Source organism: Tamandua tetradactyla, chromosome 20 (genome assembly GCF_023851605.1).
Source record: "Tamandua tetradactyla isolate mTamTet1 chromosome 20, mTamTet1.pri, whole genome shotgun sequence".
NCBI classification, from domain to species: Eukaryota; Metazoa; Chordata; class Mammalia; order Pilosa; family Myrmecophagidae; genus Tamandua; species Tamandua tetradactyla.
The window spans coordinates 60,914,631-60,942,366 of record NC_135346.1 but is presented as its reverse complement, the minus strand read 5'-3'; the positions used below and the strand labels follow the sequence as shown (position 1 = coordinate 60,942,366).

At 41.7% G+C, this 27,736-nt stretch overlaps 2 protein-coding genes and 1 pseudogene across 22 annotated transcripts in view; 1 reads left to right on the top strand and 2 right to left on the bottom strand.

Moving 5' to 3' along the window:
• Positions 1-27,736, bottom strand: part of LOC143664215 (olfactory receptor 14C36-like) — a 176,608-nt gene that overhangs the window by 136,160 nt on the left and 12,712 nt on the right. For 12 of the 21 annotated variants that reach the window (XR_013166371.1, XR_013166372.1, XR_013166373.1 and 9 more), the window contains 5 exons: positions 24,235-24,596; positions 21,919-22,788; positions 18,916-19,043; positions 18,620-18,702; positions 16,798-16,959 (listed from right to left, as the gene is read on the bottom strand). The gene's annotated coding sequence lies outside the window, so the exon portion shown is untranslated. The other 9 variants (XM_077137858.1, XM_077137854.1, XM_077137859.1 and 6 more) reach the window with 9 other exon arrangements.
• On the bottom strand, positions 1,879-3,241 carry LOC143664649 (juxtaposed with another zinc finger protein 1 pseudogene; annotated as a pseudogene).
• On the top strand, positions 18,594-26,919 carry LOC143664212 (NUT family member 2G-like). The gene is made up of 7 exons (XM_077137850.1): positions 18,594-18,757; positions 20,963-21,680; positions 22,384-22,512; positions 23,796-23,935; positions 24,432-24,727; positions 25,041-25,157; positions 25,495-26,919. The coding sequence occupies exons 2-7, from the start codon at positions 20,992-20,994 to the stop codon at positions 26,203-26,205; spliced, it is 2,082 nt and encodes a 693-aa protein (XP_076993965.1). The 5' UTR covers positions 18,594-18,757; positions 20,963-20,991; the 3' UTR covers positions 26,206-26,919.

The following is a 27,736-nucleotide window of genomic DNA, read 5'->3' as shown; positions in this document are numbered from 1 at the left end:
TTCCAGGTAAGTCTTTTCATCAAATATGAACATGGGAAGAAAGTTATTTTCTAAGCAATTTTGTAAGTTATTTTATAAGCAATTTCACCAGGTTTGTTTGTGTGGTAAGTTGGCTATCTCAAAGCAATTTTATTGCATAATTAAGCAATTGACAAACTCTCATGTTTAAGGAATAGCACTAGGGGGAAAAGAACACTCAAGGCATAATGATATTGTCAGTGAGGAATTTCAGGAATTGTCCTGAAGGTACGGGTTACTCTAACAGGTCATATTAGTCACTCTTTTCTTTAACCAAATGCGGCAAGAAGAACTTAATTGTCAATAAGGCTCAAATTCACATTGCAGCAAAATGTTCTATAAAGTTAAACAGAAATTCCCAATGGGAATGAAGATATACAGTGAGAAGGTACTTTTTAAAAAATAAGTCTTAATGCAATGTGCACAAAAAAGAGTCAATAAGGGTCTGAACAAAACTGTTCCTCTGAAACATGTTTAGCATTTTCTTATTTGCAAACCCCAAGTTTGTTAGGGCAGTCATTGCAAGAGTTGGCAACACATAAAACATTAAATCTGTTGGCAATACAAAACTACAAAGGGCTTTAAAAGGTCATGTTAAGATGAAGATATAACTAAATATCATACACAAAGTTTTAATGTGTTTCCTAACATCTCCAGGAAAAGCATTTCACTAAACTGGTATCTTAGACCACAAACATCGATTGGCATTAATTGAATCCCCTGTACTCATCAGGCACTCAATGAATGTGTAACGAGTGAACTAAATAGACTGTCATAAAAAATTGCCACTATACCATTAAAATGATTGTCAGATGGCAAGATTTTGGACATCTTTTTTTTTTTAATTAAAAAAAAATTAACTAACACAACATTTAGAAATCATTCCATTCTACATATGCAATCAGTAATTCTTAATATCATCACGTAGATGTATGATCATTTCTTAGTACATTTGCATAGATTTAGAAAAAGAAATAGCAAGACAACAGAAAAAGAAATAAAACGATAATAAAGAGAAAAAATAAAAATAAAAAATACAAAAAATATATATAAAAAACAAACAAACAAAAAAACTATAGCTCAGATGCAGCTTCATTCAGTGTTTTAACATAATTACATTACAATTAGGTAGCATTGTGCTGTCCATTTTTGAGTTTTTGTATCTCAGATGGAAAGATTTTGGACATCTTGAAGGGAAAAAGGTTTTGCAAGAAAATGTAAAACACAGCACTCCTTTTATGTTTCTTATTTAAATATTTATCATATTATGTTAAACATTCTTTCTAATTTATATTTCCATTATCTACATCTTTTTACTCACAAACACTAACTCCATTATGTAAGGCATGGTAACCAATTTGATACTGAGTATTATCTTTGTTTTGAACATAGGTGAGTTCTGTGTTGAAGAACTTCAATCACATTACAATCATTTTTGGGGGGACAGGGGACATGGTCCAGGAATGTAACCCAGGTCCTCCATGAAAGACGAGCATTCTACCACTGAACCACCCATGCACCCTCACATTACAATCTTTTAAAAACAAATCTTAGTGACAGCACCTCCTTCCCTAAGCAACTGTTTCCAGTTGATATCACTGCAATACAATTAAACAAAATGCAAATGCCCTTAACTTCATTTTCCTTTTTTTTGGGGGGGTGCAAATTTGCTGAAGAACCTAGATTTTTTGTTTAGCAATTTATAACAAAGTAACGAAAATGGGTATGATGATTACATGTGCAAAAGTACAGAAGTATAACTTTACAAAACTACATCATTCCAAAATTACAGGAAAATTTAAAGCATGCATTTAATTCTCTTTCTTTAATGGGATGCCAAATGCTTCCCAAATAGGGGAGAACAAAGCAGCTGTTTTCAAAATCAGCAGGTGCTGGTGAGGATTTCTTGGCCCAGTTATGACCAGCATGTCATTGCTGCATCTTCCTGATACTCTCAGCCGACACTGGGGGATGGAAATTGATTGTGTGGTGCCACAGGCCCTGAGCTGTCTTGTAACTCTTCCCACAACGACATTTGAATGGTTTGCAGACACAAATCAGCGTTCTGTGCCCATTCTTAGCATGTTAGTTTATGCCATTCACTTTATCATATCTCTTTTTACATTCAGGGACTGGGCTGGCAATAGACTTCTCCTTCCCCCATGCATGCACGTGGAGCTGATGGAGCTCACACGGTAGTCTAGAAACCACCCTGGTCCAACTCCTCACGGCCCACCTCTTCCTCATCGTCTTCACTGCCTGTGGAGTGTTGCTGCAGAATGTGGAGGAGAGGGTGTTGGGTGGGGTCCCGCAGGGAGAAGGCTTCCACTGCTGCGGTGCAGAGGAATGGACCCTCGAGACACAGAGCTGCACAGGGTCAGCAAGTGCTTTGACTGAATCTTCTTCACAGACTCCTGGTCTCGGGGTGGGCATCCATCATGAAACTATTAATAACTGAGGGCAACATAGGCTGGCTGTTGTAATTCTCATTTTTCTAAAACATATGGATCTGTATCAGCATCACAGAAGAAAGGCATGTCTCCTGAGTTTCTCCTCTCATGACTTGTTTCGAAATCATTTATGGATCCACATCTAAGCCCTCTCTCTTCCATTCAGTCTTCCCTTACATAACCATTTGATTAAAGCTTTTCCAGATACTTCCTCTCCTTAACACCCAACCAAAACCTGGGTAAATCAATCCTCTCAAATGTTCCCTATGACCTAGTTATTGAGAAAACAGCATGGGCTCCTGGAGTCCAGAAATAATCCCTACACGACCTGCCTTTGAGAAGCTTTGAGTCCACTAGAGAAGACAGATGCATACACTGAGAAATACAGTAGAATCCAGAGGGTCAAAAACACTTAGAAAAGAAACATAAATAACAGAAAAGGAGAGGCAGAGAGGAAGGAGTGATGGATTTATCAGCAGGTGGGGCATTTCAGCTGAAGGTCACTGGATGGGTGGGATATAGGGGCAGAGAGGAGAGAAGGGCATGGCTAGTGGCAGCCCAAGCATGGGTGAAGGCTGGAAGCCACAAAAGGGCAGAGCACTCTAAGGGGAAGATGAGTGAACCAATGTGGCTGCCACATGTGGGCCTGAGGCAGTGAATGTCAGGGAGGGGCACAGGATGACAAGGCCAGAAAGGTCTGGGCAGAGAGCACCTTGGATATGAGGGTGGGAAATTAGGAGTTTATCCCAGAGGCAATGGGAGCCAGGTGGGCAGGTGGCAAATCTGGAAAGGTCACCCAGCGGGGGCATGTGATGGGCAGAAATTGATCCTGGGTCTGGGATCTCCAGAACACACCTGCCCAGCCTCGTTATCACACTCCAATTACAGGAAATCATTCCATAACTTCAACCACTATCTGCTTTTCTACAATGTGTGGCTGGGCCTGGGTGTCTGCTTCTGCAGGCTGCTCACCAGCTGTGTCCTGGGCACGTGGCTGATCACACAGATTGACACGACCATCGTGCAGAGAGACCATGAGTGAGAGACGTGGGTAGGATGCCACCCCAGTGACCCTGACCTCTGGGCAGGGCTGGCCCTGCCATCTCTGTGGAGCTGCCTAGTGGGACTGGGACAGGGATCAAGTTCACATCCTTCAGTGATGCTTAGGGTTCTTCCCCAGAGAGAGGCTTTACAGCCAAGCAGGAAAAACAAACAGAACCAAGGTTCAGGTGGGTGCTCAAGACCATTGTGCAGGAAGTTCTGTCACTTTTGATAGGCTTTTCTGGAATAATCAGAGGGCAGTATGAAGTAGTTGGAAGCTCCCTAAACAGAATAAATTTATGAATAACACTTCTTGAAAATTTTCAGAATGAACACAACCAGAGTTACTGGTAATATTAGTTAAAAGCTCATTCAGGTAGTTATTTTTCTATTTCTAGCCCATGTCTATTCATTCACTCATTCATTCAGGATATAGACCGAGCAGGTTCTCTGGATAACCAACTATGGAACCCTGTGTGCTCTAAGTTCCCAAGAGATGGAGGGATAGTAATATTTTCGCCTATTTACTAAAAACTATATTTTTCTGCAATTTTAGGTTTAAAGAAAAGTGTACAGAAATAGAGTTCCATATACAATCGCTAACCCCACGGATCTTATCTTATTATTATCTTACAATTAATGAAACAATGTTGATACAATTTTGCATCTAAAGCCCATAGCTTACAGTAGAGTTCACACTTTTACTGTATAGTTTATAGGTTTGATAAATGCAGAAAGTCACGTATCCAACAACACAAAATCCTACAATATAGGAGTTCCAGGAAGATGGTGGAATACAATAGTTTGAATTCACCCCAGCTAGAGAAGGGACAAGAAGGCAACTGGGACAGTGACTCCAGGCTGTGACTGGGAGGGTACTTCTACACCACATAGGGAGGACCAGTTTGCAAAAGCTGAAGAACTGAGACACAGAGAACCAGAGATCATCTAGCTAGTGCGAAAAGCCTAATGTGTCCCTTTCTAAACAGAGGCCCAGAGTCCTCTGGAGTGCATGGACTGGGAAATGGAAACCAGGAAGAAAGCTAAGCCAGGTTCTTCAAGCACACAGTCCCTGCCCGGAGCCATGATGCATCCCACACACCACGCACCTGAACCCCATCACCTGCCCACCCCACAGTGCTCTAAGCACCTCCACCCCACTTCACACCCACCTGTGAGTGCATGCACACCTACCACAGGCCAACCCAACTCTCCTGCTTAAGCGTACAGTCTGAATCCCCCAATGCCTAGCCCCTCAACTCCCACCTCCCTCTCAGTGCCACCTACAGGTGGTCACCAACACATCCAGGCCACAGGCGATCACATTCATACCCAGGCTATACAGTCCTGCAACCCTGCCCAGCATCCACCCCACCACTACCTGCCTGCCACACCCCCACCACCTGCTGAAACCTCTGTGCAGATGCATACCAGGACCCCACCCGGCAGACCAGCACACACCACGGCCCTGCCCCTGAGACCCACACAGACTCAGAGACTTATCCTCCCTGCCACCAGGCATGTACACATTCCTGCATGGACCAGTAGACCCCTACACCCCAACCCCTCCCCGCCACATGCAGCATTACCCCAGGCCCCACCAACAAACTGAACAAAAACAAAAAAAATCATATGAACAACTCTATGCCAACAAACCAGACAACTCAGCTGAAATGGAAAAATTCCTAAACACCCACTAACAGGCTACCTTGAGTCAAGAGGAAATTAAATATAATAACAGACCAGTCACAAGGAAAGTGATTCAATCAGTCATCAAAAATCTTTCTACAAAGAAAAGACCAGGGCCAAACGGCTTTAGAGGAGAATTTTATCAAACAAGCCAAAAAAAAAAAAAATTAATGCAAATTCTGCTCAAATTTTCCCAAAAAATTCAGGGAAAAGGAACACTACCTAACTCATTTTATGAAGCTAAGATCACTTTAATACCCAAACCAGCAAAGATGTTGTAAGGAAAACTACAGGCCAATCTCCCTAAAGAACATAGATGCAAAAATTCTCAACAAAATACTAGCAAACTGATTCCAACAACACATTAAAAGTATTCTACACCATGACCAAGTTGGGTTTATACCAGGAGTGCAAAGATGGTTCAACACAAGAAAATCAATTTAATGCCATAAAACACATTTACAAGTCAAACGGAAAAAAAGTCACATGATCATCTCAATTGACGCTGAAAACACATTCAAAAAAATTCAAATTCCTCTTCCAATAAACACACTTCAAAAGGTAGGAATCAAAGATAAGTTCCTCAATATGATAAAGGGACTATATGACAAACCAATAGCCAGGACTGTATTCAATGGAGAGAGACTGAAAGCTTTCCCTCTAAGATTATAAACAAGACAAGGATACCCTCTGTCACCACAATTATTCAGCACTGTACTATACTATAAGTTCTACCTAGAGCAATCAGGCAAGAAAATTAAATAAAATGCATCCAAATTGGAAATAAAGAAGTAAAACTTTCATTATTTGCAGATGACACGTTACTATGCTTGAAAAGTCTTGAGAAATGTACAACAAAATTACTTGAGCTAATAAACTCAGTAAGGTGGCAGGGTATAATATTAAAGTAAAAAAAAAACAGTAACATTTCTATACACAAGCAATAACCTGAGGATTCAATTAAGGAAAAAAATCCCTTTCAAAATAACAACTAAATGAAGTACCTAGGAATGAACTTAACTAGGAAAACAAAGGACTTCCAGTTAGAAAACAAAATAATATTGCTAAAAGAAATCAAAGAAGATCTAAGCAGGTGGAAAGACATTCCCTGCTCAATGCAGTACCAATCAAGATTCCAATGACCTACTTTGAAGACATGGAAAAGCTAGTTACCAAATTCATCTGGAAAGAATCCCCAAATAGCTAAAATCATCCTAAAAATAGAAGAACGAACTGGGAGGATTAATACTTCATGATCTTTAAACTTACTATAAAGCCACAGTGGTCAACACATCATGGTACTGCACAAAGAAGTTATTGACCAATGGAATCAAATCAAAAGCACAAATATGGACTACAGAATCTATAGTCAACTGACCTTCAACAAGACCCCCAAAGCCACTGAACTGGGACAAAATAGGCATTTCAATACGGGGGCATGGAAGAACTGGATATCGATAGTCAAAAGAACAAAAGAGGACCCTCACCTTACACCCTATGTAAAAATTAACTCTAAGTGGATCAAACACATAAGTATTAAATCTAGGACCAAGAAGCTTCTAGAAGAAAATGTAGGGGCACATCTTCAAGATCTACTAATTGAAGGTATCTTCCTGCACTTTACACTGAAAGCACTAGCAACAAAGGAAAAAACAGATAAATGGGAACTCCTCAAAATCAAATGCTTTTGTGCCTCAAAAGGCTTTGTCAACTTGCTACTTATCATAACCTGCCAAGCCCCAACCAGGACCATTCCAGCCAATCCAAAAACTACATAGGGCAATATAGAAGATTCCACAAGGATTCCATGCACTAGAGTAACTTTCCAGAAACCTACAACCTCCAGAACGACCCCTGGTCCAGATAAGTTCGGAAACCTAGCCCAGACTCTTCAGAACATCAGATAGTTCCATCTCTTTAACCCATACTAGTGACAGACCTTTCCAATATGAAAAATTGAAAATGGCCATAGCCCAAACACCCCTAAAAAGAGAGATGGAAAGATCCAAGGTGATGGTGGAGTTATACAGAGAAGATAGGATTTAACCAATGAATATGAATGTTGAGTCATTAAAGTGATCTCTCTTTTAATCTCCAGTATTTTAGAGTAGCTGGTAGTAAAAACCTAAAATTGTGGAATTGTCACCCATGTCAAACTCTGAAATATGTTCTACAACAAGTTGTGGTGATGTGTTTTGAAATTTATAGCTCTTTTGTACTTAAGTTATTTTTGACAAAAAAGAAGGAATAAAAGTCAATTGTGATCATAGAAAAATATCTAAGCCCTCTAGCTTCCTGTATTCTGGAAGGAAAAATATGAGAGGATCGTATGCAGCCCACGACAAACTCTGGGACCTGTCCTATAACTACTAGTTGAAGAATACTTTGAAAACTATTGTTTTTTTATTTCTTTGCTTTGTACATATGTTACACTACAGAATAAAAACAGGCTTTATCAAAAAGGTGAAGAAGGAGCCAACTCAAACAGAGAAAATGTTTGAAAATCACACAATGGACAAGCTTTGCTATCCTGTATACATAAAGAAACCTACAACTCAACAGCAAAAGAACAAACAACCCAATTATAAAATGGACTAAAGATATGAACAGGCATTTTTCTGAAGAGCAAATACAGATGGTTCAAATGCACATGACGAAATGCTCATTCTCATTAGCTATAAGGGAAATGCAGATGAAGACTATAATGAGATACTACCTCATACCTATAAGAATGGCTACTATTAAACAACAGGAAATGACAAATAGTGGAGAGGATGGGGAGAACATGGGATATTTATGTACTGCTGCTGGGAATGTATATGGTGCAGCTGCTATAAGTAGTAACACAGCAACTGCAGAGGAAAGAACGGGGGGAGGGACAGAGTTACGGAGAAGTTTAGACTTTTTATTTGGTGAGAGTGTGTTTATTAGTTATCTTCTTTTGGCACACAATGAATTTATCTAAAATTGAGAGTGCTGATGGATTGCTGGCTTTGGACATTATACATGATGCCCAAAGAATGGAGGTGGGTGAAAGATAAACTCACTGAGGAAGTAGAGTGGCAAACAATGGTGTGTACATATGATCAAATATTGTGCTGCTTCAAAAAGGAACAAAGTTGTGAGGCATGCAATATTGTGTATCAACCTGTAGGACATTGGTGTGGCAAAAAAAGGCAGAAGCTAAACAGCAAATATCGTATGGTCTCATTTAGAAAATACTTATGAAAAAACAGAGCCTTAGATAGTAAACTCTTATAGCACTCACATGAAGTCTGGAGTGGTAATTGTTATTTCTGGATTTTAAGAGGCAGTTTTATACATGTATGTATTAGTTAGGGTTCTCTAGAGAAACAAAATCAACAGGGAACACTTGCAAATATAAAATTTATAAAAGTGTCTCATGACCGTAGGAACACAGAGTCCAAAATCCACAGGGCAGGCTGCAAAGCCGATGACTCTGATGGATGGCCGGGATGAACTCCGCAGAACAGGCTCACCAGCCAAAGCAGGAATGGAACCTGTCTCCTCTGAGTCCTCCTTAAAAGGCTTCCCATGATTAGATTTAGCATCACTAATTGCAGAAGATACTCCCCTTTGGCTGATTACAAATGGAATCAGCTGTGGATGCAGCTGACGTGATCATGACATAATCCTATGAAATGTCCTCATTGCAACAGACAGACCAGCTCTTGCCCAATCAGATCAACAGGTACAACAACTTGGCCAAGTTGACACCTGTCCCTAACCATGACAATGCATAAACTGTAATTTGGAGATAAGAATGATGGCGATCATGTCAGCTGTAAGCCAATACAGAATACAGGGCTACAGAAGACACTGACTATATTTTAGAACCTCACCTACTCTTTGAGGCCAAAGGATGAAAGATTTATCTTGCCCAGAACCTAAACTATCTGTAGCACATAATCTAACTCAATCTATCTGGATAGATCATTTAAACAATTCAAACACAGTGAGCTTACAAAGGAGTGAGGGCCTTTAATCCTGTATAGCTTAATGCAATGCCTGAATACATCCCAGAGTAAATTAAGCACATACTCAAGAAGTATTGATAAAATCCCTTGAGGGATGGAGAAAAAATATGGAACTATTAAACTGTCCAACAGGGAAACACCTGATACTGTGTCAAACATTAGGGATCCCCAAATCAACAGGATAAACCCTTGATCTTGAGGCTTGCTCTGGTGAAGCTTATGCATGTAGCAGATTAGCTTAGCCTACCTATTGGTGTATCCAGGAATTACTTCCAGAGGACCTCTCTCTAAGCCTAACTCTACAAGTGAAATCATTGCCTTCCCTGCTATGTGGGACATGACATCCAGGGGTGGGAGTGTCCCTGGTGCCATGGTAGATGCCTTCCAGGGATGAGCCTGGCCTTGAAACCATGGTATCAATAATGCCATCCTACCAAAAAGGGGGAAAAATGTATAACAAATAAGGTATCAGTGAATTCAAACACAGTCAAGAGGCTACTCTGGAGGTCACTCTTACACAAACTTCAGTTAGATACTGCTGCCTATAATAGCTTGCCAAACCCCAACTAAAACCATTTCTGCCAATCCTAAAGAACACCTCAGTGGTTATATAAGATCAGTAATTCTTAATAACATCACATAGTTGCATATTCATCATTTCTTAGTACATTTGCATCGATTTAGAAAAAGTAATAAAAAGACAACAGAATAAGAATTAAAACAATAATAGAAAGAAAAAAAAACAAAAAAAACAAAAACAAAAAACCTATACCTCACATGCAGCTTCATTCAGTGTTTTAACATAATTGCATTACAATTGGGTAGTATTGTGCTGTCCATTTCTGAGTTTTTATATCCAGTCCCGTTGTACAGTCTGTATCCCTTCATCTCCAATTATCCCTTCTCTCTTTTTTTTTTTATTTAACGGAAAAAAAGAAATTAACCCAACATTTAGAGATCATACCATTCTACACATGCAATCATTAATTCTTAACATCATCACATAGATGCATGATCATCATTTCTTAGTACATTTGCATTGGTTTAGAAGAACTAGCAACATAACCGAAAAAGATATAGAATGTTAATATAGAGAAAAAAATAAAAGTAATAATAGTAAAATCAAAACAAAACAAAACAAAACAAAACAAAAACCTATAGCTCAGATGCAGCTTCATTCAGTGTTTTAACATGATTACTTTACAATTAGGTATTATTGTGCTGTCCATTTTTGAGTTTTTGTATCTAGTCCTGTTGCACAGTCTGTATCCCTTCAGCTTCAATTACCCATTGTCTTACCCTGTTTCTAACTCCTGCTGAACTCTGTTACCAATGACATATTTCAAGTTTATTCTCGAATGTCCGTTCACATCAGTGGGACCATACAGTATTTGTCCTTTAGTTTTTGGCTGGATTCACTCAGCATAATATTCTCTAGGTCCATCCATGTTATTACATGGTTCATAAGTTCTTGTCTTAAAGCTGCATAATATTCCATCGTATGTATATACCACAGTTTGTTTAGCCACTCTTCTGTTGATGGAGATTTTGGCTGTTTCCATCTCTTTGCAATTGTAAATAATGCTGCTATAAACATTGGTGTGCAAATGTCCGTTTGTGTCTTTGCCCTTAAGTCCTTTGAGTAGATACCTAGCAATGGTATTGCTGGGTGGTATGGCAATTCTATATTCAGCTTTTTGAGGAACCGCCAAACTGCCTTCCACAGTGGTTGCACCCTTTGACATTCCCACCAACAGTGGATAAGTGTGCCTCTTTCTCCGCATCCTCTCCAGCACTTGTCATTTTCTGTTTTGTTGATAATGGCCATTCTGGTGGGTGTGAGATGATATCTCATTGTGGTTTTGATTTGCATTTCTCTAATGGCCAGGGACATTGAGCATCTCTTCATGTGCCTCTTGGCCATCCGTATTTCCTCTTCTGAGAGGTGTCTGTTCAAGTCTTTTTCCCATTTTGTAATTCGGTTGGCTGTCTTTTTGTTGTTGAGATGAACAATCTCTTTATAAATTCTGGATACTAGACCTTTATCTGATATATCATTTCCAAATATTGTCTCCCATTGTGTAGGCTGTCTTTCTACTTTCTTGATGAAGTTCTTTGATGCACAAAAGTGTTTAATTTTGAGGAGTTCCCATTTATTTATTTCCTTCTTCAGTGCTCTTGCTTTAGGTTTAAGGTCCATAAAACCGCCTCCAGTTGTAAGATCCATAAGATATCTCCCAACATTTTCCTCTAACTGTTTTATGGTCTTAGACCTAATGTTTAGATCTTTGATCCATTTTGAGTTAACTTTTGTATAGGGTGTGAGAGATGGGTCTTCTTTCATTCTTTTGCATATGGATATCCAGTTCTCTAGGCACCATTTATTGAAGAGACTGCTCTGTCCCAGGTGAGTTGGCTTGACTGCCTTATCAAAGATCAAATGTCCATAGATGAGAGGGTCTATATCTGAGCACTCTATTCGATTCCATTGGTCGATATATCTATCTTTACGCCAATACCATGCTGTTTTGACCACTGTGGCTTCATAATATGCCTTAAAGTCAGGCAGCGCGAGACCTCCAGCTTCGTTTTATTTCCTCAAGATGTTTTTAGCAATTCGGGGCACCCTGCCCTTCCAGATAAATTTGCTTATTGGTTTTCCTATTTCTGAAAAATAAGTTGTTGGGATTTTGATTGGTATTGCATTGAATCTGTAAATCAATTTAGGTAGGATTGACATCTTAACTATATTTAGTCTTCCAATCCATGAACACGGTATGCCCTTCCATCTATTTAGGTCTTCTGTGATTTCTTTTAGCAGTTTTTTGTAGTTTTCTTTATATAGGTTTTTTGTCTCTTTAGGTAAATTTATTCCTAGGTATTTTATTCTTTTAGTTGCAATTGTAAATGGGATTCGTTTCTTGATTTCCCCCTCAGCTTGTTCATTACTAGTGTATAGAAATGCTACAGATTTTTGAATGTTGATCTTGTAACCTGCTACTTTGCTGTACTCATTTATTAGCTCTAGTAGTTTTGTTGTGGATTTTTCCGGGTTTTCGATGTATAGTATCATATCGTCTGCAAACAGTGATAGTTTTACTTCTTCCTTTCCAATTTTGATGCCTTGTATTTCTTTTTCTTGTCTAATTGCTCTGGCTAGAACCTCCAACACAATGTTGAATAATAGTAGTGATAGTGGACATCCTTGTCTTGTTCCTGATCTTAGGGGGAAAGTTTTCAATTTTTCCCCATTGAGGATGATATTAGCTGTGGGTTTTTCATATATTCCCTCTATCATTTTAAGGAAGTTCCCTTGTATTCCTATCTTTTGAAGTGTTTTCAACAGGAAAGGATGTTGAATCTTGTCGAATGCCTTCTCTGCATCAATTGAGATGATCATCTGATTTTTCTGCTTTGATTTGTTGATATGGTGTATTACATTAATTGATTTTCTTATGTTGAACCATCCTTGCATACCTTGGATGAATCCTACTTGGTCATGATGTATAATTCTTTTAATGTGTTGTTGGATACGATTTGCTAGAATTTTATTGAGGATTTTTGCATCTGTATTCATTAGAGAGATTGGTCTGTAGTTTTCTTTTTTTGTAATATCTTTGCCTGGTTTTGGTATGAGGGTGATGTTGGCTTCATAGAATGAATTAGGTAGTTTTCCCTCCACTTCGATTTTTTTGAAGAGTTTGAAGAGAATTGGTACTAATTCTTTCTGGAACGTTTGGTAGAATTCACATGTGAAGCCATCTGGTCCTGGACTTTTCTTTTTAGGAAGCTTTTGAATGACTAATTCAATTTCTTTACTTGTGATTGGTTTGTTGAGGTCATCTATGTCTTCTTGAGTCAAAGTTGGTTGTTCATGTCTTTCCAGGAACCCATCCATTTCCTCTAAATTGTTGTATTTATTAGCGTAAAGTTGTTCATAGTATCCTGTTATTACCTCCTTTATTTCTGTGAGGTCAGTAGTTATGTCTCCTCTTCCATTTCTGATCTTATTTATTTGCATCCTCTCTCTTCTTCTTTTTGTCAATCTTGCTAAGGGCCCATCAATCTTATTGATTTTCTCATAGAACCAACTTCTGGCCTTATTGATTTTCTCTATTGTTTTCATGTTTTCAATTTCATTTATTTGTGCTCTAATCTTTGTTATTTCTTTCCTTTTGCTTGCTTTGGGGTTAGCTTGCTGTTCTTTCTCCAGTTCTTCCAAATGGATAGTTAATTCCTGAATTTTTGCCTTTTCTTCTTTTCTGATATAGGCATTTAGAGCAATAAATTTCCCTCTTAGCACTGCCTTTGCTGCGTCCCATAAGTTTTGATATGTTGTGTTTTCATTTTCATTCGCCTCGAGGTATTTGCTAATTTCTCTTGCAATTTCTTCTTTGACCCAGTCGTTGTTTAGGAGTGTGTTGTTGAGCCTCCACGTATTTGTGAATTTTCTGGCACTCTGCCTATTATTGATTTCCAACATCATTCCTTTATGGTCTGAGAAAGTGTTGTGTAAGATTTCAATCTTTTTAAATTTGTTGAGACTTGCTTTATGACCCAGCATATGGTCTATCTTTGAGAATGATCCATGAGCCCTTGAGAAAAAGGTGTATCCTGCTGTTGTGGGATGTAATGTCCTATAAATGTCTATTAAGTCTAGTTCATTTATAGTAATATTCAGATTCTCTATTTCTTTGTTGATCCTCTGTCTAGATGTTCTGTCCCTTGATGAGAGTGGTGAGTTGAAGTCTCCAACTATTATGGTATATGAGTCTATTTCCCTTTTCAGTGTTTGCAGTATATTCCTCACGTATTTTGGGGCATTCTGATTTGGTGCGTAAATATTTATGATTGTTATGTCTTCTTGTTTAATTGTTCCTTTTATTAGTATATAGTGTCCTTCTTTGTCTCTTTTAACTGTTTTACATTTGAAGTCTAACTTGTTGGATATTAGTATAGCCACTCCTGCTCTTTTCTGGTTGTTATTTGCATGAAATATCTTTTCCCAACCTTTCACTTTCAACCTATGTTTATCTTTGGGTCTAAGATGTGTTTCCTGTAGGCAGCATATAGAAGGATCCTGTTTTTTAATCCATTCTGCCAATCTATGTCTTTTAATTGGGGAATTCAGTCCATTGACATTTAGTGTTATTACTGTTTGGATAATATTTTCCTCTACCATTTTGTCTTTTGTATTATATATATCATATCTGATTTTCCTTCTTTCTACACTCTTTTCCATATCTCTCTCGTCTGTCTTTTTGTATCTGACTCTCGTGCTCCATTTAGTATTTCTTGTAGAGCTGGTCTCTTGGTCACAAATTCTTTCAGTGACTTTTTGTCTGAGAATGTTTTAATTTCTCCCTCATTTTTGAAGGATAATTTTGCTGGATATAGGAGTCTTGGTTGGCAGTTTTTCTCTTTTAGTATTTTAAATATATCATCCCACTGTCTTCTAGCTTCCATGGTTTCTGCTGAGAAATCTACACAAAGTCTTATTGGGTTTCCCTTGTATGTAATGGATTGTTTTTCTCTTGCTGCTTTCATGATCTTCTCTTTCTCTTTGACCTCTGACATTCTAACTAGTAAGTGTCTTGGGGAATGCCTATTTGGGTCTAATCTCTTTGGGGTGCGCTGCACTTCTTGGATCTGTAATTTTAGGTCTTTCATAAGAGTTGGGAAATTTTCAGTGATAATTTCTTCCATTAGTTTTTCTCCTCCTTTTCCCTTCTCTTCTCCTTCTGGGAAACCCACAACACGTATATTTGTGCGGTTCATATTGTCCTTGAGTTCCCTGATACCCTGTTCAAATTTTTCCATTCTTTTCCCTATAGTTTCTGTTTCTTTTTGGAATTCAGATGTTCCATCCTCCAAATCACTAATTCTATCTTCTGTCTCTTTAAATCTATCATTGTAGCTATCCATTATTTTTTCTATGTTTGCTACTTTATCCTTCACTTCCATAAGTTCTGTGATTTGTTTTTTCAGTTTTTCTATTTCTTCTTTATGTTCAGCCCATGTCCTCTTCATGTCCTCCCTCAATTCATCGATTTCATTTTTGAAGAGGTTTTCCATTTCTGTTCGTATATTCAGCATTAGTTGTCTCAGCTCTTGTGTCTCATTTGAGCTCTTGGTTTGTTCCTTTGACTGAGCCATATTCTCAATCTTTTGAGCGTGGACAGTTATCTTCTGCTGCTGGCGTCTGGGCATTTATTCAGATTTCTCTTGGTGTTGGACTCAGCAAGGTTGTAATATTTTTCTGTGAAATCTCTGGGTTCTGTTTTTCTTATCCTGCCCAGTAGGTGGCGCTCGTGGCACACGTTTGTCTGCGGGTCCCACCAGTAAAAGGTGCTGTGGGACCTTAAACTTTGGAAAACTCTCGCCGTCCTGGGGGTTCGCTAGCCGAAGCGGCTTGAGCCGGCCCGGGGTCCGAACGCAGGGAGGATGTCCGAACGCAGGGAGGGTTGCTGGTCGCCGCAGCCAGGGAAAGAGCCCGTCCGAATTTCCTAGTCGGCCCTGGGCAACAAGTGTGGCTGGAGGGCGCCAGCGGCAGCGGCCTGCCCGAGAGAGTGCACGTTCCCCAGGAGTCACGGGGTCACCGTTCTCCGCGGCCTGGGGGTTTCCGATCCAATTCTCTCAGTTGGTCCGGGGGCTGCGCGTGGTGTGGGCGCCAGTCGCCTTGGTTTCAGGGGACCACCTCTCCAATTCTCCCAGCCGGCCCGGGAAGGGGGAAGGGAGTAACTCCGGCCGCTTGCCACCCCGCCCGGTAAGGCCCGCGCGCCTCGGCGATCTCACCCGAGCTGCTTCTCTCAGCCAGCCAGCCGTTCCAGGATGGGGTACGCTATCTTTTTTATCTCTGTTGTGGCTTTGGGCGCTTTCTGTATCTTTTCTACTCCCCTAGTAGGTGTCCTGGAGAAGAAACTAAGATCCGTGCGTCTTACTAAGCCGCCATCTTCCAGGAAGTCCCTGATTTTTTATATAAATACATTGCATCTCACACTTTCCAAAAACACTGAGCCCCAGCTACACTCAGACAACATACTCATGACTTCTTATCCCCAAATATCCACACCAACACACCAATCCACCCCTTTGAATACATATATCACATTTCCACAAACCCACTAAATACACATACAACCCCCAAACTATGAATTCATAGGAACACAATCACAAAAACATGCACAATATAGGTCGTAGTCTGAATTTTTACACACCCAAGGGGTCCGCAGATAACACACACACAATACCCCATGTCCAGGACAACAAACAGCCACCTCTCCTCCACCCGCAATCAAGCACAAAACTTCCTCAGATATGGACACTGAACCCTTACCCCAGGGAAGAACACACGTGTGTCTCTCACACTCCAGACCCATCCCCCCCCAGAACCTCCACAGCTCAAGAATACCCCGATCAGACCACGCCAGAGCCCCGATTCCACACAGGGCAGAGCACAGCAAAACTCAACCTCAACCTCTCCAAGTGAACGCAGAGATTAAATGGACACACAGACATGCAGTAAATTTAATGTGTAGCTACATCTGCAAATAATTTAAATATATACATCATTTAAAACAATTAAATATATACATACACACCATTTACCCTCACTCCATAGGCCAGTTCCCGCATGATGCGTTGGATCTTCATGCCTTAGAATGTCACGCAGGTTGCAATGGTGTCAGCCACCCCTTTCCTCGGCAGAACAGCGGTTTTCAAATGCGGAGGGTCTCACATCACTGGCATCAGCAGGAACGAACCTGCCGGGCACAGGGTCCATGCTTTGCCCCATTTCCCAGCGCACTTGAACCCCGGAGCCCCCAAACCCCGTCAGCGCCGCGGGTCCGGTCCCCGCGCTCCTCGGGCCCACGGGGCGGCGCACGGCGGGAGCCTGAGGGCAGGACACGGCCTTGGGGAGCAGCTCCCGACGGACACGGAGGACACAGGACCCAAGAGCACATGCGACAGCGAGCTCAGGGCCACATTAGACAGCCTCGGGGCTCAGCAGCCATTCTCTGTCTTACACAAGCGGCATAAAAGCTCGTAGGAGCGGCGGGACCGCGGTCAGAGGACGCACCTCGCGCCCCACCCCGAGGTCCACCGACGGGGACGCGCCCTCGTGTGTGCGCATGCGCCTCTCTGCAGTGCTGTGCGCATGCGCCTCTCTGCAGGGACCGGTTCCCAACCGACTCAAGGGGCGGTTTGAGGGCGGGAGACCACGTGCCTAGAACACTGGTGGCCCCAGGCTGTGCGCATGCGCAGGGCGCAGGGGCGGGGCCTACCAGATATGCAAGAAATAGATCTTCAGGAAGGGGCTGCCAGGCCTCTCCAGAGCAGGAGATGCCTTTCTCCAAAATCCTGCCTAGCATCTCTCCCTTTGTGAATGCACGTGTAGGAAGAGACCAATAGCGTTTTTTATAATTATGAAACTGCAGGGCAATTCCATGCAATTAAAGAGTAAAACATTATTAATAATAATATAACAACTCAGTGAAATATTGTTAGAAGAGACCAGCCCTAAGGCAGTGTCCTCAGACGGGAAGGACTGTGTATGCTCGCCTGGACTGCGTGTATACAGTTCTTACTCCGTCCTTTAAAAACCACAGATACTTTCTTACACTACCTGTATACCATGCAATATATTTGGAAAATACTTAGGCTAAAATACTATTTGTTTACTGAGTTTTAAATTTAACTGGGAATGATGTGGGGTTTTTTGTTAATTCTGTCAACCTTCTTCTTAGGCACAATTCAAAATTCAAAGGAATTGTAGACCTATTCCTTTTACTAATCTAAGAAAACAATGGTCTTAACCAAGCTACCAGTGCAAACACGGTAATTGCAGCAAAAATATGAAAATGGAAATACAGAACAACACATTTTAATCATCAGAAATACAAGTCAAAAAGTTATTTAAAATGATGTTCTATTGTATTTCCTTTTATTTATGAGAAACAAGGATGACATGCAGATAGCAGTCTAACATGCTGAATCTCTTCAGAAAATCCTGAATTCCAAAGTTGTTACCTTGTCTTCATAAATACACATGCAATACATTTCTCACATTCTATGTTCTAAATTTGATTCAGAAAATGATACTGTGCCCAAAGTGGCAAACCTACCACTACAACTGCAGAGCAGAGTCTGTTGACAGGCACCAAACTAGGTTTACAGAAATGACTTGGGATAAATCTTGTGCTGTGTATCTGAGGGAAAACCCACAAAATGCTCTAACGAGGTACATACCAATTGTGAAACCAAATTATTCTTTGAAGGGAACACCCACATTTTGTCCACCTGTAGGAGACCTTCGGTCAGTCTCCCCTCCCCCACTTCAAGCCCACCTGCCCTCTCCCCTCCCCCATTGTAGAATGTCTTGAGTCCTACATTCTAGCCCTGTTTAGATTCAAATTTTCCAACCTTTCCTTGGATTCCTGAGAATCTGCTGGAAGCAGGTCACTCTCTGAGTCCTGGAATTGACTCTGTGAATCAGGAATTGGATCCTGAAATTGAAACAGTGGTCTGTGTTCAAGCACACAGGAGGGATTTCAGAAGGAGGTAAGAATGTAGGATGGAGGCGTGTTATAAGAGTACTTTTTCAACTTCAAGAGCCATTCCTCAACTCTAGGGAAATTTCAAATTAACTCATCTTCTTGGACAAACATTGAACTAACTAGAGGAAGGAGAAGGCACTTATTCAGTCAAGGACATCTCACCTGTAGAGTGGGGAGCAGGTTGGAAACCTGAGAAGTGCAGTTGAGGGTAGATCTCCTTGGAGGTAGATCTGGATGTGAGAACTACACCGCCTATATAGAAAGGATGGGGGCAGGCAGATTTAATCTCTCTAGAATGAAGAAAAGACACATGAAAAGTATAATAAAGAGCGGTGGAATTATGTTGTGTATTGGCACAGAGGCTTGCCTAGAACCTGTGTTATTTCTTTGGGCACCTGGAAATTCCTCAATGATTTTATTTTAAGGATAAGAAATGGAGTAAATAAGATCTCGCAGGGTAGTCAGAAACAATGGTGTAAAATGAAAAGTGTTCAGGAGGTTATCTGTGTCTACATCTGCAGTGAAAGATTCTCATGGTGAGCTAGCCTGGAAGTTACTCTAATTGTCCCAACCCAGAGTCTCTAAGCTCTTGCCAGACCAGAGACATCTTCTCTCTCACTCCAGGTACATGTTTTCTTTCATTCAAAAAGTTCAGGTCCATTGGATAGCTTCACCTAATAATAGAAGAAGTTGGGGATCCATAAATTTTTCTGAATTGTTCTCATTATGGAATCTGAGATCTTCAGAACCACATCAGCTGGTTCATAACCTCATGAGGAACCCACAGGCCTTCATTGTACAGCTGAGATGAAGATGTTGGTTATATTCCATGAGTACTTCATGGTCATGGGTTGGAAATTGGGTGTTGTTGGCTCTTCAACTGAACATTCTATGAAAAAATGACTTATTTTCCACAAGTGAAATAAGAGTAACAAGGAATTAAGTAATGTTTTGTCTATTATTATTATTATCAACAACCCTAGAACAGCTTTGTGAGTCATTGTTCTCTTGTTCTGGCTCTCTTTGAGTACAGTCTGAGTGAGGATCCTGTGCACAGGAACATTTTCCAGACTTCAAAGCCCCCAAATGTTACCTGACTCATGCCTGGTGATGCCTCCAAATGGTACTGATCATGCAGAAAATACAGGTTTCCATAGACCATCCTCACACACTCAGTTTTCCCTATCATAACATTTTGCATTATTGTGGCAGGCTTGTGCAATGTATGAAGCAATATTATTATACAATTAACTATAGTCCAAAGTTTACAAAGTTCATTGTGTTGTACAGTCTGGGGTCCTTACTTCTGTTGTTAAGGGCTCTAAGTAGAACGACAACTTAGTGTGCATAACTCCTTATCAATTTTGAATTGGAAAGTTTAAACCTCTGGAATTCTCTCCTTATACGCTTACTAATCATCTTTTATGGGTTCTAACTGACCCTCTCCAGCAATTGTTGGTTGTTACATGATTGATTCCTGGGGAAATCAAAATCCCCTGTCCTGAAACAGAAATTCCTGATGGGTTGAGTTCAGGGAGCTGGCCTTGGCCCTGTGTAACCTGGGTTTGGTGGGAGCCGAGGAGTAACAGGCATATGCCTGGGAAGGAGGTGTAAAGGGCATGGACTTCAGAAAGTTTTCCCTAGGAAGACTTCTTTTGTTGTTGAGAGGAAGAAAAGCATGAAAGATGATTAATAATGACAATCAGACAAAGGAAGATTGAGGAGAATATGGAAAACTGCTCTTTGGGAATCTACGTTATTTGAAGTTCCCATGGCTGCCTAGAATTTATCCCATACAACCTCCATCATCTGCTCTTGAGTGTGCTGAGGGACCTTTTTCCAGATAGCACATGCCAAATTGGGTCTTTGTTCTGCATCGGCCTTTGAAGTTACCCAGGTATGTGGTGGTGATCTCCTCAGTTAGATGCTGTGATCCAGTGAAGTAAGAGCTCCATTCTTCTTGGCAGTCAGAGGTCTGGGACTCCTGAACTGGGAGCAAGTTCTCCAGTGGAAACACTGTCATCTGGATTTCTGGAACCTGGAATCACTACGGGACATTTGCTAACACTGCAGTTTCCCTGTCCACATGCCTGCTCACCTAATGAAGTTCATGCCTCTGATACCTCAAGGAGTAAAGAGGAATCACTGATAGCATCAACGTTTAAGCCTTTTTTGACTAATCCATTCACACATTTCCTTGTCTCTACAGAATCTTCAGTGCTCAGGCCAGACGTGACCATGAAGCCTGGAGTCTCCCTGTATCCTTTCACTGCACAGCCCATTTCCCTGCCCCCTCCTGCCCCACCACACCCACTTCCCGGGGTACAGCACCCACTGCCCATCCTGAATCCATCTATCCCTCCTGGCACCTTTCTAGTGCAGCCTGCTTTCCCCGGGACACTACTGGTGACAGGAAATGGGGGCCCTGTCACCAGTGGGCCTGGAGCTGACAGGGCCATTTTCCAAGTCTGGAACCAAGGGGGATCAACTGCAGCTCCACAAACTCAGACCTTTCTCCTTCCTCAGAACCCCCACATTTCGACTGCCTCAGGGATCCTTGCCGGGGGTGGTCAGCTTCCCCCTCCCATGATCTTGACAGCTTCTACAGTGCAGACCATTAGACCTGACACTGCTGTGGGGGGCACCCAGGCTGCTGTGGGCGGTTGGTGGCCCGGCATTCCCCCTCAAGCTCCACCACCAGTTTCCCAGCTGACCCCCATTTTTCCTCCAGGAAATGCTACATCTATGCCACAGGGGTCCTCCAGGGAGGGAGGCCCTGTGTCCACCCACATGAAGCCCTCACAGGATGACTCCCAGAACCCGAACAGTGTTTACGAGAACTTCCGACGGTGGCAGCGCTACAAGTCCCTGGCCCGGATGCACTTCTGCCTTAGTCCTGATACTGAAGCTTTTTCCTGCTTTCTAATGTGAGTGTCTTCCACTCAGGGACAGATTGATTATCTCGGAGTATTCTGATAAAGAGGCTTAGGGAATGGACAATAAGATTAGGGTATTAGGGAATAATTGAAGGAAGGTCATGAGGGAAAAGGGACCTATTGAGAGCAGATATATTCTAAATACCTTACACAGGGATCCAAGTTTCACCTAATTGTCTAAATCTTGAGTCGGCTAAGGACTTTCTCAATGACATGGGCTCTGATTTACCTTTGGTTCTGGATATGTAATCCGGCTCCTCACACGTGCTGCTCTGGGTCTGCACTTCCCAAATCCTTTTCTACAGGACCTCCATCTCAGAATCATCTCTGAAGTTTCTTCAATTGCTCATCCTTTGAAACTATGCAAATGGGTACCCAGGAAAAGCTTTTAATGTACCCTCATGGGTCATTCCATACAAAAGAAAGTGAAGGCTCAGAGGCAAATCAGAGTCTCAAGCAAATGTCTTCCTTGAGCGTGGTTTTCCCAAACAGAACCCTCATATTGGTATTTGTATACAATCTCTGATAAGGGGAATGTGAGGTAGAAGTACTGAAAATCCTAGAGTAAACATTGGAAGGAGGACATGAAGGGACAGAGGGCAGAGCACAGGTGAGGGGGAAGGCGATGTGTGCAGGGTCTGGGCAGGGAAAGGAGGAGGTTCAGGAAGAATATTAATGACATGGAGGATTTTAGCCCAGTGCTTCGATCCCTGGCCCGTCGGAAGCCCAATATGCCCCTGGAGGAGGGACTGCATAGAGCCGTGCAGGAATGGCAACACACGAGCAACTTTGACAGGATGATTTACTACGAGATGGCAGGAAAGTAAGTCAAAGGATCCTCATTATTTCGCAAGGGTTGGGTAGTGGGGTGCAATGGAAAATGATGAGGCAGGTTGTTGTCAGGCAATGTTGGTGGTCATTCGATGGGATGTTCATGGGATGGGGTGTTAAGTGAGGATTCCTGGGATATTGAAGGTACAACTCTTTCTTGCAGTAGCTTCCCCATTCATCTTTACTGCAGGCACTGTCCTCATCTCCATTTCCTAGCATGCTCAAACCTTCTCGGATAGTCATCTGCAGATACCATGATACTGAAGATCTAAGGATAAGTTTGGGTATAATTCCTGCAGATTCTAACTCGATTAAATTCCACGTTGTAGGAACTATTCAGTAGGTGACATGCTCTACCAGCTAGATCTGTAACTATCTCTATGGATAGGGACACAGATGCTAGGTTCATAGAACTTAGAGGTCACCATCTCTTCAGAAATAGCGGCCAGAAATCATTTCCCAATATCCCAGAGGAGGGAAACTTGGAAGAGTTTGGTTAGGGGAAGCCAGGGACTCAGGCATCCTGTGCAAGTGTCCTTCAGCCCTTACCTCCATGTCTCCATGTTAATCCCTTGGCTAAAACACAAAGCCATGGCAAACACATTAAAACCACCTCATTAACACCATCCATTACCAATAATTTCCATCCTTCCAATAGGAAACATGTACATTTTACGTGGAAATTAAACCCATAATGTTTGAATCTGCCCAGTTCCCAGATCTTCACATATCATTACTTGGTCTACTTGTCCAAATCTCTACATTCCAGGCTAGGATTCCTAGATCTAGGCACTCATCCCTGATTTATGTACCATAATTACATCCCAGACCCAGCTTTTGAATGACAGCTCTTCACATCTAGGTGTCAAAGCAGTGTATGAGGTAAGGTCCACTGGCCTGTTTTAATTCAATATCCTATACAAACATTGTTTTGTCCCCTTGGGTCCTAGCTGAGGAAGGTGTAGTGAAAATAATCAAAGCTATGTGTACATCCTTGAGCCTCTACCATACCATGGAGGGTTCATTTTCTTCATATCCTTCTTAAATTTTGGTGTGTTGTGCTGTAGGTGAAAGGATGACATAGTGACCTCATGAGGTTCCCCAGAATTGTGACTATTTCCCTGAGAGAATAGCTTTTCTTAAGAGAGAACTTAACCATGAACTTGATAATCCATATAAAAAAATTCATTGCCCTTTTTGTTTGTGCTGAACTCTGATACTCAGCTGCCAGTGGACTAAATTTCTTAGCAATTTTTGTGCCTTCTTCCATGCTAGGTTTATGGAGTTTGAGATTGAGGAAGAAAGTCAGATTGAGACAGTGAAGGAGAGAAATCATTCCCATCGACCTCCCGTTCCAGCTCCTCCAAACCTTGATCTTCAGGTGCCCTCGGGCACTGTGGAAAGCCAACAGACAGGTATGGCTCACCTCATCCCAGCAGAAGACGAGGTCCAAATGGGCATAAAGGAGGTTAGGATTCGCATGTGCTACATTCCCTTCAAGATGCTGAATTTCATATTTCAAGCATTTGGGTTTCAAGAAAATCCCACCAATGTTGCTTGGTTCTCAGCCACATTTTCTCATGAATTTATCAATTTGGCAGATGTCATAACTACTCTCTCACCTTGACTGCCCATTAGGGGCACTATTTACATATTATGCTTAAGAACTTTGGGATTGATGAGGGGATATATCTTAGAATATTGACAGGCTCACCTTTCCTTGTACACTGAATCCCTCCAAGATATTTCATCACTGGTATCTTCCGTCATGTTTTATGTAGCTTTAGGTAATCTGACTCTCTATGGAGCCTTGCCAATGTCCCTAAAATATTGGTATCATGAACTTGTGTTGGAAGATAAAAGATGGAGTCTCATGCAAACTTCTCTTCCTCATTTCTATCCTACTTTTAGTGCCTATTCCAAAGAAGTCAAGCCCTAAGGGGCAGGGTCCAAAAAAACAGCAACACAGGCACCGGCACAGTCTGAAGAAGAAGGCACCTGAGGAGATTCCACTTGAAGCCATCAAAGAGTATATTGACATCATGGATTGGCTGGAGGGAACTTTGCCCTGTGACTCTGAGAAGACAGAAGGGAAGTGGGAAGGGGAAGATAATGATGAGCAGCAGGAACAGCATGAAATGTATCCAGACCCAGAACTCCTGAGCTACTTGGACAAGCTGTGTGCAGAGGAAGACTTTATTACAAAGGTGGGCTGTGTCTATGGGTGTGGTAGCTAGCTGATTACCGAGTCTTGGCACTATCACCAAGTTAAGCTCTGTACTTCTGCCACAGGCCATTTGTACTGAGATCTATTCCTTAGTTCCTGAGCAGTGGGTATGTGTATATGTATGCGGTTTTTTTGCATGTGTGTGTGTGTGTGTGTCTATGAGTGTAAAATTTTTAGCTGGGGGTAATGATGGTCTAAAGCAACCACAGGTTGTGGTGCTGCATCAGGGTTTGTCCTTTTGACCTCCAGATTGAAATGTTACACTTATCAAGGATGCTCATTTCTTTTTCCAGGTAGAGGCTGTCATTCACCCTCGATTCCTGGAAGAATTGCTTTCCCCTGGAGAAGATATAGATTTCTTGACCCTAATAGAAGAGCTGCAACAGGAGGAAGGACTCACTGCCACACAGGTAAACCTAGTGTTGAAAGGAACATCACAACATAAAATCCAGAAGACATCATCAATCACGACATTGCCTTGGGCATCATAGCTTCTTTTGAAAAATTGAGCAGATATATGGGCAATTTGTGAACCAATAGGTTGGAGCCTATGGATATATGTGGAAAAGGGATGGTCAGGGCTGACAATTTGAGAATAATATGCAGGAAGATGGGCAGCAATGAGCTACAGTCTCTGCACTTGAAATGCAGCTGCATATTACCAAATGCAATCATCTCCATCATTTGCCCAGCCTCCTTCTCTTACAAAATTGTGAGGAACTAATTGTCTATTTTCCTTCCTCACAGCTGGTTGAGAAACGTCTTCTGGCCTTGAAAGATGGAGAGGGTGTGAAAGCCACCCCAAGTTATGACATACCCAGAATGGACTCGGTGACTTCCATGGGCGAGAAGAGCCATGGAACAGACTGCAGCGATGACTATGGCTCACTTCTAGGGGATAAAATTAATATTAACACCCCACAGTGTGATGGCAGAGGAGACAACAACCTGGATATCCCTAAGGACCTTGCTGTGTCTCAAAGAAGACAAGAATGTCCTTATATCATGACCACACAATTCACATCTCCTTGCAGTTCCCCTACTTTGGGAAGCAGGGATAAGGAAACTCATCAAGAAACATCCTCTGCAAGGGAAACTTCCAGGCCAGCAGACAGGTCCAGTGGAGATGAGGAGGAGGAGCTCCCAAGCCTTGCCTTTCTCTTGGCGCCTGGGTATCGCCTACTGCCATGGGCAAGTTTCAGGCATACTCACTCTAACTCCGGTCATCTGCCTACTAGAGCTCAAGGGGCCCAGCGAGCATCCCAGAATTTATCTTCTAAGAACAGAGGTCTCAGTCATACTCCATGTACTGCTGCCACTTCTCCAAGGAGAGCTGTTTCTGATAGCCCATCTTCTGCTGAAAAGACACCCCAACTAGTGACTGAGTCTGGGGTCCCTGGGAGGCTACTCTCAGCATTGAATTTGGTTAGAAACACTCAACCTCAAAAAAGAAAGTGACCTTGTAGGTCACAGAGAGAAGAAGCACCATTGGAGAAAGTAGGAAGCAGTAAGGGCAAACTCTTCACATACCAGTCATTTCATGTTGGGGTCCCAGAGCAGATTTTCCCTCTGGCCATACCAAAATGACCCACAGTGTTGCTTTCTCATGCCAGTGCTGCTCCCTGGAAATTCTAGAGAGTAAGGGGAGGGCTAGAAAGAGAGCCAAAGTTTTCAAAGATGGAAATGATCTCTTGGCTGGAGGATGAGGTGTGGTCCTTTTAGGTGAGAGGCATATAAAATGCAATAAAAGGTTGTTTGGGTGGAAAATGCTCTAAGTGCTGTAATATTCCCTAAACATCACTGATATATGTTGTATTCTGTGAATGTGTAACAGGAAACATGTGGCTGGCCACAGACTCTTTGGTTCCAAAGATGCCTGGCTGAGTTACTACCTGTAGATTCCTCCTGAAGACAGATTCACTTTCAGGCTTTCCCTGATAATTGTTCAGTCTCCACTGATCTTTTCCATCCTCTCCTGCTCAGAAATTCTGAGTTATGTCCTGGTGCGTTTCTTCTGTGCTTTTTGGTAACAGACATGTCTCAAGGTATCCCTTTCTTCTTCCCCACACACAAGTCCTGGCTTAATTGTGTGTGGCCTTCTGTGGTCATCACGACATTATCTGTGTATCTTAATAAGTCATTATTGGGTGGCTACTTTTTTGCCATTCAGATTCTTGGCCATTCAATAATTTCCTATATTGGCCTAGACAAAATAAATTTTTTTTAAGTTTGTATGTTCAGCTTCTCTGGAAGATGAAGACATCTGAGCTTCTATGATCCTCAGCACATTCAGGCCAACATCTCTGTGGTGGTTTGAGCAGAGATGGAGAAGACTGGCTCCCTGTGGACATGGCTTTGTGTGTTTCAGACTCAGTATTGGAGATGACATCATTAGGATTCAGAGGGATTCCTAAATAAACAGTTGTAGCCAGCTATTTTTTCATTGTAATGAAGATGGACAAAAGAGAATAGGCTGAAAAGAGATTCATGATTTGTCTATCAAAGAAGTGTCTACATTAAACAGGGCACTGGTGGCCAGAGGTAACATTCCTTTGTGCGTTTCTGTGGAGGAATGTGTTTTTTCCAGCTAGATGGGGATGGATGCATTTCCAGTGACCAAGGAGACTGATCTCAGGAGCCTATGGGATGTTTGAAGGATCATCCCACCAATACTGCTCCCTCTCTTTAGTAATTAATGATGGAAACTCATGTCTTGAATAGTGCAGTTAGAGATTTTTTTATTTGTATACTGTATGGCATGGGCCACATTTCATTCTTCTACTATGTGCATATCTCCTTATTGCAGCACCATTTGTTGAATTTTTGTTTGGTTGTTTTTTTGTTTGGTTGTTTGTTTGTTTGGGAAGTGCATGGGCCAGGAAACAAATCCAGTTCTCCTGCATGGCAGGTGAGAATTCCACCACTGTGCTACCCCTTGTACCCCCTACAGATATTCATATGCATACCCTAATAGTTCCTTTCCCATAAG

Coding starts and splice junctions, on each gene's coding strand:
- LOC143664212 (XM_077137850.1), top strand. CDS start 20,992: ATGAAGCCTGGAGTCTCCCTGTATCCTTTCACTGCACAGCCCATTTCC. Junction 21,681..22,383: donor GCTTTTTCCTGCTTTCTAAT/GTGAGTGTCTTC, acceptor GGAGGATTTTAG/CCCAGTGCTTCGATCCCTGG. Junction 24,728..25,040: donor AGGAAGACTTTATTACAAAG/GTGGGCTGTGTC, acceptor TTCTTTTTCCAG/GTAGAGGCTGTCATTCACCC.